The 16405-nt window shown below is 41.9% G+C and overlaps 1 protein-coding gene across 5 annotated transcripts in view; it reads right to left on the reverse strand.

Moving 5' to 3' along the window:
- The window catches only part of PPP6R2 (protein phosphatase 6 regulatory subunit 2), a 355372-nt gene that overhangs the window by 158740 nt on the left and 180227 nt on the right, over window positions 1-16405 (reverse strand). For all 5 annotated transcript variants that reach the window (XM_063926667.1, XM_063926669.1, XM_063926668.1 and 2 more), the window contains exons 3-7: window positions 9041-9286; window positions 8022-8208; window positions 6759-6896; window positions 1516-1581; window positions 520-632 (exon numbers count right to left, since the gene is read on the reverse strand). In XM_063926667.1, the coding sequence (XP_063782737.1) occupies window positions 520-632; window positions 1516-1581; window positions 6759-6896; window positions 8022-8208; window positions 9041-9267 (731 nt within the window). In that variant the 5' untranslated portion in view covers window positions 9268-9286. The remainder of the gene's footprint in view (window positions 1-519; window positions 633-1515; window positions 1582-6758; window positions 6897-8021; window positions 8209-9040; window positions 9287-16405) is intronic.

The raw sequence follows: 16405 nt of genomic DNA on the forward strand, positions 1-16405 counted from the left end.
CTACAATGCCGTCTTGAAAGATGAAGAGTAGTCTTCTTTCTTCTTATACTCACCGGTCTTCTGACTTCTGGCTTGAAGAGGGGGGACGGCAAGCTGTGGGAGGGAGCATCCAGGAGAGCCCGGCGTTCGTCTCCCCTCAGGAGCTGAAGGCATCCTGTCAGCAGCAGCAGAGCCCTGGAACTCATCAGAAGTGGGTCTAGACTGCTCTCCCCTCTTGCCCACGAAGCAGGGAGTCTGTAGCCAGCAGATCTCCCCAAAATAAAAAAGCTAACATTAAGTCTTTCAGAGAAACTCTAGGAGCTCCTCCTAGTGCCCTGTGTCTTGTCCGGGCACATTTCTAAAACTGAGTCTGGTGGGGGATATAGAGGGAGGAGCCAGGTCACGCCCCTTTTGAAAGTCTTAAAGTGCCCATGTCTCCTGCGGATCCCGTCTATACCCCATGGTTCTTTGAGCGGCCCAACATCCTCTAGGATGAAATAGAAAGTTTATAAATTTAGGTGTAAAGTGCTTAACACTCACGATTCAAGTGTTACCAACAATGGATCAATCTCCAGTATTTCCTGCATCTGACTGCACTGATCCCTGCTTAGCCGGATGAGATCACATAAAGTCTGGGATGCATTGGACTGTCTCTGAAAAAAACCAAGACCAAAAAAAATAAAAATAAAATAACTTACCATAAGATAAAAATGATTGCAGCACAGTACAGACATCCAGACACCCTCATTCATTGCCAACCAACCAGTTAGACTACAGCTGCCACTAAATTACAACTCTTGCAATATTCAAAATGGGCCAGTGGCTGCAAGAGGCTTGTACAAGACAGAGAGATACTGGCCTTATGCCTTCAGCAACACAGCTTCAAGTGGCACTCACAAGTAAATAAGGACACTTCATAAATAAAGTCCTAGGTCTCATTCATCAGCATATAACAGCAAATTGAGCTCAACAAAATAGAACAATCTTTATGACTGCTTTAATACAAAATAAATAAATACAAATATTAAAATAAAAGATTTTTAGGAAACAGTACTTGCATAAGCAAAATGGCAAAACCATTCTTGGAATAGTAACAAATCTGGCAAACTCAAGATGGGACAAACAATTTGCTATAGTTGTTTCGGAGGTTATTCTCTAAAGATTTTTGCAAAAACATCAGATCCTCTAGTTTTATTTTAGTATGAAGGGAGATATGAAGAGGCCAATTGTTTCAGAAGCAGGATATGGAGGTTCTTATTGATGAAAGAGCTTATTAAGTTTGCACATGAATACATATGCAGAAAAATAAAGGCAATAAGGCTGGACTTTACAGACAAAATAAAATCCCAGGCATACATAGGAATCAGTGCCAAGGACAGTTCTGGCCAAATTTCAGGCAAAGCTCTGAGTGAACAAGGAATAACGTGTATAGATAGACACAGGAGATGTTTGTGCTCAGATGTTAGCTATGCTGTCCCAGCAATCTACACTTTTACGCTAATGGACATGATGGAAGCTCACAGACAGGATACTTACATCCTCATCCTCACTGCAGTGGATGAGATCTATCAATCTCTGAATGAGCCTCTCTTCATTCAGCCACTGAAATCATAGACAGAAAAGTTTAACCGTGCAGTATTATAGCACACATAGAAACATAGAATTTAACGACAGATAAGAACCGCTTGGCCCATCTAGTCTGCCCCTTTTTTTTATCCTTTAGGTAATCTCAACCCTTTTTGAACCTTAATTCTTTATAAGGATATTCATATGCCCATCCCAAGCATGTTTAAGGTGGTTTACATATACGGCTGGCCCACACAAGTGCTTTATATTCCACTAAGGAGTGTGGAACAGAACGTCAGAAATCTGCTAGGAAAGTAGTGAGGCATACATATGATATGCTACAAAGACACCAATGACCTATGCAGCATAACATGAGACAAACGTGTCTAGATTATAGGATTCATGCTAATTGGCAGGCAGTATTCGCAGGTTGCATTTTATATGGAGCACAATGACAGAAAGAATATGCCATGACACAATATTTTATGCATTTAATAAAATATTTGCTATTACATTAAATTCAAATCCAAATTTTGCAAATTCAAAAACAGTGCTTAATCTATATTTGCACACAGCTTTAATGTGCTCTAGTGCAATTCCCATTGAAATTAGAAGGAAATTCCAAATGAAACATGCAGACATATTATAGAGAAACGAAAATGAAGGAACCATTTCTGAAACCAACAAAAACTTATATATATATATATCATATATATCTATATATCTTGCAAATCCTGGGGATTGTCAAACTCCTGTCCAGATACAAGGCCAGCAGGCGGTAGTAATAGTGACGTTTGTTTATCAGATTATGGGGTCTATTCAATAGTGCCGGTATTTCCGACAGCCACGGGTTTTGTCAAATTCGCGCCCAATTCAGACAGGATTTTGGCCAGTTTAAAAAAAGTTGGATCAGCATTGTCTAAAAAAACGGGCAAAACCTGTAGGAATTGTCCAAGAATTGAATACTGCACTGGCGGATCCTCCCCGTCGGAGAGGATCCAACATGCATTGAATACCCCCGTATATCCATGTCCAGTAAACTAAGCAGTGTTCTCGTCCTGAAAATTTTCACAAGCGCTCCACCTGGCTGTTTTTATATGACAGCAGCACTGTCCTGCTCCAGGGGCCTGACGGCCCAAATCAGAGTAGCACTGTGCTTATGTTACTATGAAAAGCACAGTATCAGAGAACACTTCCCCGCGTTAAGAGGCAGGATGCCATATGGGCAGCGGGAACACTGCAGAGAAGGTAGACGGAGAAGGGCAGACTTGCACTATGTCTCAGCATCCATTTCCTGTGTCCAATCAGTTAGTGGGCAATGTATGCAACATACTTTAAAAATTATGTCTATGTTCATCCAGCTACCTACATCTTAATGCCGCCCAGCTGGCACAAATTTCTGGGAAGAGCATGCTAGGTATAACAAAATGCAAGGAGTTTAATATGTTTTGTGTACCTGATTATCTAGATTTGAAGTGGGGGTTTTATATTTGTCGACATTTATCGTGTCAACATTCATCAGGTTGACACTGATGAAACTTCTACACGAATAGAATGTTGACGAAATGTCGCCCGGAGTCTAGTAGTGACTTACATGGTATGGCGGTTCCAGCAGTGACATCCTGATGACTTTTGATGGTGAGTATTGTTAATCCTAACCTCTAAATCTAATCACCCCTCTGTGTCTAACTGTAACCACCACTCTCACAGCCTAACCCTAAACCTCCGCTGCCGGTTTATGCAAAATGTCGACTTTATGACTACATTCTACTGGACTTGGATATCCTCTAATAAATGAATTTATCTGTACACTGTGTGCTGGCATCTTGTGAGATTTATGTTATTCATAATAATACTCATACTCAGAGGTTAAAGTGAGCCGGAATGGGGCGGAACTGCGCTCCGCCAGTTCGATTTGGAGACAGTCTGGCTCACCTAACCTAGGGAAATGCCGGGCGCCCGCTGAGACTGTGTTACCAGTGGGCACCGGCTCTTTCCCCCCTCACTCTTAAGCTCCGGCTTCCGGCTCAGGCATTGTGCGGCGCTATGATATCATGACGTCTCTCTCATAGTTGCGAGGAGCGGGTGCCAGGCAGAGGCTGCGGTCCGGAAGCAGGAGTGGGGCTGTCGAGTATTTTTTTGTTGTATTTTTTTGTGTGTGAAAGCAGCACTTCTAGAGGGGGGAACTAGAGGCATATCTATTGGGGGCAAACAAACTAGAGGCATAACTACTGGGGGCAAACCTACTGGGGGCATATCTACTGGTAGGCAAACAAACAGGGGACAAACCTACTGGGGGCAAACCTACTAGAGGGAATATCTACTGGGGGCAAACCAAACTGGGGGCATAACTACTGGGGGGCAAGCAAACTGGGGGCATAACTACTGGGGGGACACCAACTGGGGCTACACCAACCGGAGGCATAACTACGGGGGCATTGAGGGTATAACTACTGGGGGGAAATCCAACTGGTGGCATAACTAATGGGGGCACACCAACTGGGGGCATTACTACGGGGGGGCACACCAACTGCGGGCATATCTACAGTGGGACATAACTACTGGGGGCAATACTAATGAGAGCATTGCATAGGGGGCACTTAATAAGGGGCATCACTCCTGGGGACATAAGGGACACTACTACTTTGGGCACCAATACTATGGGCTCTACATAAGGGGCACCACAACTGTGGGCAATACCACTACAGTGGGTATTGCAAAAGTGGCACTATTGCTGTGGGCATTGTGTATTTGCAGTGCTACTACTATTGGATTTGTGTATAAGGTTCACTAATGTGTGTCATAACATGAATAAAGGACACTAATATGTGGTGTAATGTGAATAAGATTGTGCTACTGCGCGGCGTAATTTGAATTGGGGTTACTATTGGGTTACCACGCCCCTTTCCTTTCAAGGGCCACGCCGCTTTTTTTGCGGTGCACGCAATCCCTTTATTTCACTAGCGTGGAGGGGTGAGTTCCAACACCTCTCTAGGATCACTTTAAGCACTGCTCATACACACAAAGTATGTGCACACCTTTCATAATTAGTGGGTTTCTATGTTAACCACACCTATTCTTGACAGGTTATACCAGTGGTTTCCAAACTTTTTTGAATCACGGCGGCCTAGAATATCAGAATTTTTTTCACGGCACCCCTAGGCCAAAAAATTTCTTACTGAGAAATTTAGAAAGAAATATTACATTAAGTAGATCGCGTTTATATGTCATACTTAGGGTCAGTTGTGTGGTGAGGGACAAGATTTGCTTCTGTTTGGCCACATATTTAATGACTGGCAGCCACCAGCACTGTTTTGCCTATTATATTGACCCTGAATAATTTGAATTGGTCCTGGACCACCAACCCAGGCCACCCCTGCAAGTGTCCCAAGGCACCCTAGGGAGCCACGGCACACAGTTTGGGAACCTCTGGGTTATACTAAAGAGTTCAGTGACAATTAACATTACACAGACATAGGATGCCACCTTTCCAACAAGTCAGTTCAGCAAATTGTTGCCCGTCCCCGGCTAGAGCTGACCTGCACAACTGTAAGAGCTTTTATTGTGGAAAAAGTCTAGGAAACAAGTACTGTGAAGAAAATAAATAATCTTTCCTCAGTTACAAGCCTCACTACTGGGTTCCGGAACTGAATCTGGTAGCAATGTCAGCACAGGAAGTGGTACTCATGAGTTTCATGGATTGGGTTCAAGAGTTTCATGAAATGCAATTCCATGGTCAAGCAGCTGCACACAGGCCTCTGATCACCATGTATAATGTCGCATATCAGTGGAATGGTGTAAAGCACACAGCCTTTGGACTCTGGAGCAGTGTAAATGTTTTCTCTTGAGGTAATGTGAAAAATGTATCGGGTTAGGCGATTACCAGGAAAATGTGTACTGGCAACTGTAGAGTACAGTTTGGTGAAGGAGGAAATATGGTCTGGGGCTGCTTTTCAAGGTTTGTCCTGGGCCCTTGTTCCTGCAATAGAAAATTTTATGCTATAGCAAACCTTGATATTCTAGAGAAACGTGTCCTTCAAACTTTGAGACAAGTTTGGGGGAGGCCCTTTCCTGTTTCAGCATAACAATGCCACGCACAAGGCAAGATCCATCAAAAATGGTTTGCTCATCATGACTGGCCCCTAACTTATCATCATCAAACATCTTTGGAAGGACTGTAGTGCCGACGGTGAGCTAGAGATCATCTCCCCAACATTAGTTCCTGATCTCACGAATGCTCTTGTGGCTGAATGAATACATATCCTTGCTGCCATGTTCCAAAACCAATTAGAAAGCCTTATGAAAACAGTGCAGTCTGTGAACATAGCCAAGGTGCTGTGTAACAAGGGTAAGAACACAAATGCAGTAAGCAGCAAATTTTGACTATTCATCTATTAGGGGTTTATATTTCCCTTTCCAATATTTCGGGATTAATGCTTCTGCTGCATTTAAGACAAAGAACTAAAGATTTCTTAACTTCATCTCTAATTAGGTGTCTACTCTGTTCACACAGCTGTTCCAAGTCAAACAGACGTATACAGATAAAAATAGATGCTTAGAGAAGCTCTGCTTCATCCCAAGATATTTGTCTCTATACCTCCTAACACAATCTGGTAAAAATAAATTATTTGTGCTGCCCAACATGGGGCCTAATTCAGACTTGATCGCTCCTCTGCGATTTTGCAGAGGTCTGCGATCAGATAGTCGCTGTCCATAGAGAGTGAAAACCCGCCCTGTGCAAGTGTGCGAATGCATGCGTATGCCGTGCGAAAACTTCGCCAGACAGCGGGCATCTGTAAATCCGTTCGCAACTCACTCACCATCTAATGATTTTTCCAGTCTGTGCGTAGTTCAGGACCTACTCCTACAGTGTGATAGAAACAGGGTGATCTGGGCCTGAGCTGACAAACACCCTCCATGAAAACGCTTGGGAACGCCTGCGTTTTTCCGGACACTCCCAGAAAACAGCCGGTTACCACCTCCAAACATCCACTTCCTGTCAATCAACTTGCGTACGCAAAGCGATCAAAATTTTTTACACGATGCTTTTGCAGTTTGGACTCTCATGTGCGCATTGCGATCCATACACATGAGCAGTGATTCGATAGTCGGCCGATGTGCGATTTCGCACAACAGCGATCAGGTCTGAATTAGGCCCATAGTCCCATGTCTTGGTTAGTGACTGAATGTAACATGCATTTGATAGCTCTCACGTTTAGTACTTCTTGTCTCAGCGGAGCCGGCTCTACACAACTAATGAGACGAAGCAACAAGTCCATCATAGCCGAAGTACCAATGTGTTTCAGCACCAGCATTAGGAACTTTTCCTTCTTCCTCAGAAACCCAATGACCTAGAACAAGCAAAGTTAATCAACAGCACTGATAGGACATTCCATAGCTACATGACTGAGTATAGAGCCTAATTCAGACCTGATCACAGCAGCAAAATTGTTCTCTAATGGGCAAAACCATGTGCACTGCAGGGGGGGCAGATATAACATGTGCAGAGAAATTTAGATTTCTGGGTTATTTGGATTATTGTTGAACACACCCCACCCAAATCTAACTCTCTCTACACATGGTTTTGCCCATTAGAGAACAATTTTGCTGCTGCAATCAGGTCTAAATTAGGGCCATAGTACATATGATAGATAAGGTGTGTATACTACAAGCACGACTGACTACAAACTGATCTGAACTGGTTTAATACAGATCTGATTATTTATTAACCCTAGAATCACTGTAAGTAAATCACTGTTAGCATACAGAGCGATAACGTTTTTTGTAAAAATGGAGCTAGGACAAAAATGGAATGAATAGTTTAATGCAGAGGTGCGTTTGTCTTTCTACATCAGTTCTACAGGAACCTCTCCCACTGCTGCTGCTGAGCACCCTGCTGTTCACTATGGCCCAAATGTATTAAGCCTTAACAAGATGGAGACAGATAGAGGGTAATAAAGTACCAGCCACCCAGCTCCTAACTGTAAGTTTTCAAACACAACCAGTAACATGGACGTTAGGAAGCTGATTGGCTGGTCATTTATCACTCTTTATCCATCTCCAGTTTATCACTTTTTAAGGCTTAATACATCTGGGCCTATGTCACTCTCACACTGCAGTCTCCCCTTGCCTCCATTCCTTTCCTTATATGCAGCCTTGTCCTCACACAATCATACTAAAACCTCATTGCCTCCCACTACATCAGCATATTCATTTCCTAAAATAATATTCTACAATGCTGATAATATTACTATGCTCTGATTGGCTACAAGTCCTTCAATACTCCTGAATTTCCAAACAGGGAACTTACAAAAGATGCAGAACAGAAACAAATTCACCCTAAAAATAATGAAACCTCAAATAACACTGCAAGAAAATATAACACTCACTTTAATTTGAGAAGTCTTTATATTGCCACATCTAGAACATAATTATGTCTTAACAGTCGTACACAAAAACAGATGAGCCAGTCTTACTTGTTCAGTTTTCCTAGCGATCAGGTAGCCAATAGTTTTGCTGAAAAAGCTGGCCAGCAGCGGGTTCAAGGGCGGCTCTTGTCGTAGGAAGTCATATAGGATGTTCAGGAGGTGCTCGTCCTCACCTAACTTGTCGTTGATCTGTGGCACGTCACATGTGAGCAGCTCGCAGGCTATGTTAGGGTACCTGGTGTAACATTAAAGTTGTAATAATTACAAAAACATTTACCTAACATACTCCAGCACTGGCAGTCCAGACTAGAAATACACAATTCCCTTTTTTTCATAATCTCAATGCTCCAGGAAGATGTCCCTCTCTATCCAAAATATCATACCCTCACCATCCTCTCAACAACAAACTAATACAGCATATTGTCTCCATCCCTTGCCAGTCAGAGACTGACTGGAAATGCTCATTTGTCCCCACTCGCCAGTATTCAAAAGACTATGGAACATGTATGAAATGAAGTGCATGGCCATCACCTATAACTCATCCAAATCTTTCTGCAAAATATTGGACCTGTAGGCCACTCACTTTAATGTGAGGCTACCCGTTACAATATGGTTTTGACGGGTGGTCTTCTATATGCCGAATGTCGGGATCCCGGCGCACAGTATACCGGCGCCGGAATCCCGACACCCGGCATACCGACAACTATTCTCCCTCGTGGGGGGTCCACGACCCCCCTGGAGGGAGAATAAAATAGTGTGGCGCGCGTAGCGCGCCACCGTGCCCGCAGCGTGGCGAGCGCAGCGAGCCCGCAAGGGGCTCCTTTGCTCTCGCCACGCTGTCGGTATGCCGGCGGTCGGGCTCCTGGCGCCGGTATGCTGGTCGCCGGGAGCCCGAGCGCCGGCATACCATACTACACCCGGTTTTGACAAATGCAAACTATATTGTAAAGGGCAGCCTCACATTAATCTGCGTTTTTAAGACAATTGCTTATTTAACATTTTTCTGCAATGTCACTGTTAGTCAATCTATGACAGGAATGAGGTTTTCATTAATGGACTTTACTCACTTGAAGCGGACTCTCTCCTCCATGTCTGCAGGAGGTTTCTGTGTGATCAGCTGGACAAGCTGCTCCATGCACTGTGGCTGACACAGGAAGTCCAGCAGCCGCTGGTTCTGAGCCTTGCACTCCTGGAGCAGGTCATCCTCATCCATTAATTCCAGCAGGGTGACATCCTCCTTCTCCAGGAGCTTGTCCACATGTGACGTTGTGTTCAGGTCAAACTTCCAGAACATGGTGACAAATTGCTCCGGACTGTTAGTAAAGAGTTAAGAAGAGAGTGAGAAAAATAAATTTTGTTGACAAGACAAAGATCACTGAATATTGTTCTAAAAACATTCCTGGAACATAACGGATGTGTGCTTAAAATTCTAGCATGCCTAAGCATCTTAGATGTATCATGTCTCAGGCAATACAAAGCATGAATGTATTTGAAAAGTCTGATAATGATATCTGAAACACTTAAATCAATTATGAGCCATATGCATCCAGCAAAGACTTAACCTCAGGTCTTTCCACCTTTATGCTCCAATTTCCCTAAATCTTATTATCTGCTTTATGCCCTGCTCAGATTAACTGCTCCCAGCTTTTATAGAATTAGAAGTGAGGCAGTGTGCCATAACAGCAGGATCACCTTCTTTGGATGGAAAACTTCATTTACACATTACCAGACTTTCTCCGCACAACACACAGAGACGAGATCACAAGGAACCCAAGTCTGCAACATGTGGTCTCCCTCCTTCCTCCATGTGAAATAGCTGCATGACTACTTACTTTGCATTTACTACAACATAAGAAGGAATTGTCAGGCAGGCCATTTATGTACACTGCAAAGTGTTAGTCTATTTTTGGTTCTACTTACACATTTGAGCAGACATTCTCTTTTATGGGGTACATTAAAAACAAAGGATGACAGATGGAAACAGACATGTTGTGACTGTTTCAGCTGATACAGTGGGATTTATTTACATTACATTAAAATACCTACTGATTACTATTTTAGCTGGTGTTACTTTTTAAGTAAATGTATTGATTAAAAATAGTGCAGGGATAAAGGGTAATGTATAAAGGGTAATGTGACAATTTTGAAGATTAGGGGGCTTATGTGACTCTTGAAGAATGTTAGGCTGCCCATAATTGACTTATATTGCTTATAACCCTTTTCTTACAAATACAAGTGAGGTGCTGAAGGAGATATTTAAGTATTAGGTGAACTTAATTTCACACAGAAATGAATGCGGTTTCTAATGCAGCAAAGTATAAAGCTAGAAACACACTGTAATAAACCGGCCATTCAGTCAGTTTTCAACTACTTGATCCCTTAGGGGGGTATTCAATAAGTGTCGGAAGCTGCCGTCTTGTCTAAAAGACAGCAGCTTCCGACAGAAATATGTCGGAAGGGGTTCCGACTTATTTATTAGAGGCAGTTTTTTCCCGACAAGTCAGGAATTCACGACTTGTCGGAAAACACGTGGATCGGCGGAATAGCCGCAAATCCACATGCTTTTGTCGGAAACAAGGCCAAATCCGACAGGATTTGGCCCCGTTTCAGACTTTTAAAAAAGTCGGATTGAGGTGAGCGGTGTGGCGGCTAGGGGGAGCGGTGCACAGTATTTCTCGGTGAGTTAACAGCACTTTTCTTTTGTCATGTGTATGAACTTCTGATCAGTTGTCTTACGTTTCTGCAGATAGTTACCATGAAAGTCCTTTGCTTGTTTGAGTAAAAGATAACACTTCTCAATATGATTTTTTTTTCCACAAGAAAACTGAATAGTGCGGTTTGAAATACTAAATTCAAATATGTGCTTAGAATGTTTCCATCAGGCATAGTGTGTTTGTGACAGTTACTTTTCTTTTTTTTTATATTTTAGTGTTCTTTATGATCTGTCATACACACATAGACATTAGAAAACAATGGCATAAACATGAATCTCTTATTCCTAGGCAGTAAAATGTGTTAAATACCCCTTTAGTGGATCCTGAAAAAGCGTATTTACCTCCACTGCATATTAAACTAGGACTGATTAAATAATTTGTAAAAGCAATAGATAAAAACTCGGCTGCATTTATGCATTTGAAATCTACAATTTCCAAAAGTAAGTAATGTCAAACTGAAAGACATTTTTATAGGACCACAAATAAGATCAGTAATGGATAATGAACATTTTCAGGAACAGTTAAATCCACTGGAAAAAGCATACTAGCTGTCATTCAAAAATATCGGTTCTTGTTTTCTTAGAAATCATAAAGCAAAAAACTATTGTGATATAGTGAGAGACCTAGTGAGTTCATACAAAGCTATGGGATGCAACAGGTCTTTAAAAATTCACTTCTTAGACTCCCACCTAGACTTCTCAGAATATCAGTATCCGGATGATAGGTCGAATCAATAGGTCAACACCAAATGGACGACATGCATATGGTTGGCATAGTCAAAAGGTTGACAGAGTAAAATGGTCGACATGACAATTGTCGACACAAGTATTTATTTATTTATTTGGGGGGGGAGGTTTCAACTCTTTCATACTTTACCATCCACGTGGACTACAATTGGGAATGTTAACCTGTGCCGAGCCAGCAGTAACATAGCGATGCACCTTGTCCAAAACGAGAGCAAGCGGTACACTAATTGGGGTTCCATGTGTTGGAAGATAAATTGTGACACAAAATAAAAAAAAAAGACATGAAAAACTCTTCTCATGTGTTCACCATTTCTGCATCGACCTTTTTCACATGTCAACCTTGTGCATGTCGACCTAGACACTGTCAGCCTTTTGACTGTGGACAGATTTTACCATAACCCAGAAAATCTTGGGGTTGCCAGTGATTAGCATGGCCAGTGTTTCCATCAGCAGATTTCTACGATGGAAAAGAGGTACCAAGGCAAATGGAGTTCTAGTATGCTGGCTGACTACTGCTGGGCAAAGAAGAGAGATATCCCAAAGGCAAAATATGTACAAAATCATTATCTACAACTTTTTTAGGTCAGCCAGAATGATCAACTGAGGAAGCTGCCGATGGTGATGTGAGGCGGAGAAACGCGTATTGAGTGGTGTCAGCAGATACGCACACTGGTTCTCATCCCCACTGCCCCACGTGGAACGGATACGGACCTCCGGATAAGGCTCAACTAAAAAGGAATTTGCTAGCTGAGCCGGGAGCCCCACCGATCAGCAAATTTGATCCACGGACGGTGAAAGGGGTAAAGTTGTTCTATATTTTAAAAAACAAACATGGCCATGTTTATAAAAAAGCACTAAAGGTGCGACTAGTTGTTCCTGCTCTGCAATAGAGGATTCAAGTAAAAAATATTAAATACGTTGATTAAAGCATCTGTCTGAGCAAAGACCTCAACGTGTCCTTACTGAATCTGCTGATTAAAGCCTGCGTTTAAAAGCGTTTAAAACAGTGACTTTATTTCTTTACAGCAAGAACTTTTGCAGCATGGTTATTGCAATGTCATTTTAATTACATGAGTGAAAGAATCCATTTATTGTAGTTAGATTAATATCAGCTTTTAAATGTGCATTTTATTGTATGTGATTACACAGTGAGTAAATTACTCTGTTGCAGAGTGAAAGTGAGCTGTGGACTTTTCTGTTCTACAGAGACTGGTTGGATACATTGTAATATAATTTAGGTAACATCTAAATAGAAAGTCTGAGAATAGTCTCTGAGAACTAGAAAGTGATTTTCACATGGGATATATAGAAAAATGGATTAACAATGTGCTTTTAATTATTCTGCTGATTTGATGTTTTAAACTTTACTAAGTTTATGGTATTAAGATACAAATAAAAACAATTTCATATATATTATATATATATATATATATATATACACACACACACATCTATATATCTATATCTATATCTATATATATATATACACACACACACACACACACACACACACACATACAGATTGTCAGCGCTTTCAATTTCTATCTTTTTTGCTGGTTTCTAAAAAGGGTTGAGTATTCCCTATTGTGTGAGAGCTGCGGCAAATCTGTTGTTTAAATACTGGGTATTTGGCTGGCGCCGGGAAATTTGTTTTTTCTTTTCTCAGCCAGAATGAGGTGTGTATTTATCATTTAGACTTTCACAAGTACTAATTTAATAAAACTTTAAACGTGTCACACACAAAAAACCCTGCCTGGTGGAAAAAATCTAAATGCATACTAAAATTCAGCACAAAAAATACATTTAGATTCAGTTTATTATGTTATTGTGAAAGAAAAAATATATATTTTTGTAGACCACTGTAATTGCTTGGAAAACTCACATAAAACTCTGATGATCCCAAGATTGTTTCAGCACTCAGAAAACTGTCAAACGAACAAAATACTGTAGTTCAAGTAATGGATGATGTGTTCACTTATTTTAATGATAATATGAACCATAACTCTTTGATTGGCTACAGATTGGTGCTAGGTCAGTGTAAAGCTTTAATTGGCTGTCCCATTCATTATAACCTATTAATTTGACATCAAATTCAAGCCAAGAGAACTACTTTCGCATATTGAACCATGGTATATCAACTGCAAGCCCATTTACTCATTGTCAGGACTTGCTATAAGATAGAAAACTATATTAAAATTGATCTGTTATGAACTATGGAACATCACAACATTAACCAGGCTATCAGGACAAAAAATCCCCCAAATGCCTTGTAAATTAATTAACCTACCATTTCAAACCACATATTTCTTGATCCTAGCACTACATCAGTGATGCACCGGGCATGATTAACAGTAGGTACTGCTGGACAATCTAAGCATTTTCTCCCTTGTGACACTGGTCTGTTCATTATTGCGACTTTTGTTTCCTTCATACACTTGTGCTATTCATTCAGCCTAGCAATGTAAGGAAGCAATCCCCCAATTTTTTTTTAGTTGAAAGGAAGCATTTTACTCTTTCACTTATAGTCAAAGCGGGAGTCTGTTCTAAAACTGGCATTTTATACAATATTTGAATACTTAACAGGTCAGGTTTTCAGTATTTCTTTAACCATGTACTAGGAGTTAATACATTTTGCTTGGCCAGTAAATATCACAATAGTTTCCACTGACAGAAAGTCCTTCTTCACATTGGGCCTGATTCCGATGTGGGGATAAAGCAAAAAAGAGCAAGTAACTGTGCAACTGGACTTACCATGTTGCACTGCAAGGGGTGGGGAAATGCATTTATTTATTTTTGAATGCAGGGTGAATACTGGGTGCTTTTGCATTCAGCCCACAAATACTGGACAGCTTTATTTTTACACAACAATGTAGACTGGATATTCACCTCTCAAACCTAAATCTCCCTGCACATTTTAAACCTGCCCCACCTGCTGTGCAGCATGGTTTTGCCCAGGCACACAATTACCTGTTTGTTTGTTTGTTTGTTTGTTTGTTTGTTTGTTTTTGCTCTACTCCCACCACATAATCAGGCCTACTATGTGCATGGCAGTCACATATATACATCTGTAAAGCATGGGTGTGGGGACAAGCTCTTGCTTGTTTGCGATCAAGCAGCACTCCTGAAAATGTTCCAGTAAATAATTTAGCACAATGGCTTTTGAATATTTTTTTTGTACCTGTTCCTATTGTTCGATTTAAAAGGTAGTTATATAAAGCCGTTTATCTTAACCTGTTATTCTACCGTATTCAATATAAAATACTTTTACTCACACACAAGGCCATTAACCAAACTACACCAACGTACATCACTTTGGTAATCTCAAAATATCTCCAAACCTGACCTCTTCGCTGTCATCTGCGTCTGTCACCCACACTCATTACTCGCTCCCACTCACGACTGCAGGACTTTTTTAATGCTGCACCCACTCTGTGGAATGCCCAACCACACACAATAAGACTCTCCTCTAGTCTCCAAACCTTTAAGTGTTCCCTGAAAACTCACCTCTTCAGGCAAGCTTATCAAATTCCAGAAATGCTCACATAACTTTCTAAACCTTCCTATCAAATTGCTTCCACTCTGCACAGTCCACACATACAGTATCCTCACATGTCTTCTCATTATTCACTTTCCCTTCCTCCCGACCCCGGTTCATCATTGCTGTATGACGATATCATACAGCCCACCAAGTACCTTTGCAAGCTGGGGGATTACAATAGATACTGTAGCACCTATCCTTGTGTATCCATGCCTATTTCCCTATAGACTGTTTGTTATTACCCCGTTTTGTTATATAATTATTTCCAATTGTAAAGCGCAATGAAATTTGCTGCGCTATATAAGAAACTGTTAATAAAATAAGAATTTACTCACCGGTAATTCTATTTCTCGTAGTCCGTAGTGGATGCTGGGGACTCCGTAAGGACCATGGGGAATAGGCGGCTCCGCAGGAGACTGGGCACATCTAAAGAAAGATTTAGGACTATCTGGTTTGCACTGGCTCCTCCCCCTATGACCCTCCTCCAAGCCTCAGTTAGGAACTGTGCCCGGAAGAGCTGACACAATAAGGAAGGATTTTTGAATCCCGGGTAAGACTCATACCAGCCACACCAATCACACCATATAACACGTGATAGGAACCCCGGTTAACAGTATGATAACAAATGGAGCCTCTGAAGAGATGGCTCACAACAAAACCCGATTTTTGTAACAATAACTATGTACAGGTATTGCAGACAATCCGCACTTGGGATGGGCGCCCAGCATCCACTACGGACTACGAGAAATAGAATTACCGGTGAGTAAACTCTTATTTTCTCTGACGTCCTAGTGGATGCTGGGGACTCCGTAAGGACCATGGGGATTATACCAAAGCTCCCAAACGGGCGGGAGAGTGCGGATGACTCTGCAGCACCGAATGAGAGAATTCCAGGTCCTCCTCAGCCAGGGTATCAAATTTGTAGAATTTTGCAAACGTGTTTGCCCCCGACCAAGTAGCTGCTCGGCAAAGTTGTAAAGCCGAGATCCCTCGGGCAGCCGCCCAAGATGAGCCCCCTTCCGTGTGGAATGGGCTTTTACAGATTTAGGCTGCGGTAAGCCTACCGCAGAATGCGCCAGCTGAATAGTGCTACAAATCCAGCGCGCAATAGACTGCTTAGAAGCAGGAGCACCCAGCTTAGTGGGTGCATACAGGATAAACAGCGAGTCAGTCTTTCTGACTCCAGCCGTCCTGGAAATATAAATTTTTAGGGCCCTGACTACGTCCAGCAACTTGGAATCCTCCAAGTCCCTAGTAGCCGCAGGCACCACAATAGGTTGGTTCAAGTGAAAAGCTGAGACCACCTTTGGGAGAAACTGAGGACGAGTCCTCAATTCTGCCCTATCCATATGGAAAATCAGATAAGGGCTTTTACAAGACAAAGCCGCCAATTCTGAAACCCGCCTGGCCGACACCAGGGCCAACAGCATGACC

The sequence above is a fragment of the Pseudophryne corroboree genome, chromosome 6 (genome assembly GCF_028390025.1).
Source record: "Pseudophryne corroboree isolate aPseCor3 chromosome 6, aPseCor3.hap2, whole genome shotgun sequence".
NCBI lineage: Eukaryota > Metazoa > Chordata > Amphibia > Anura > Myobatrachidae > Pseudophryne > Pseudophryne corroboree.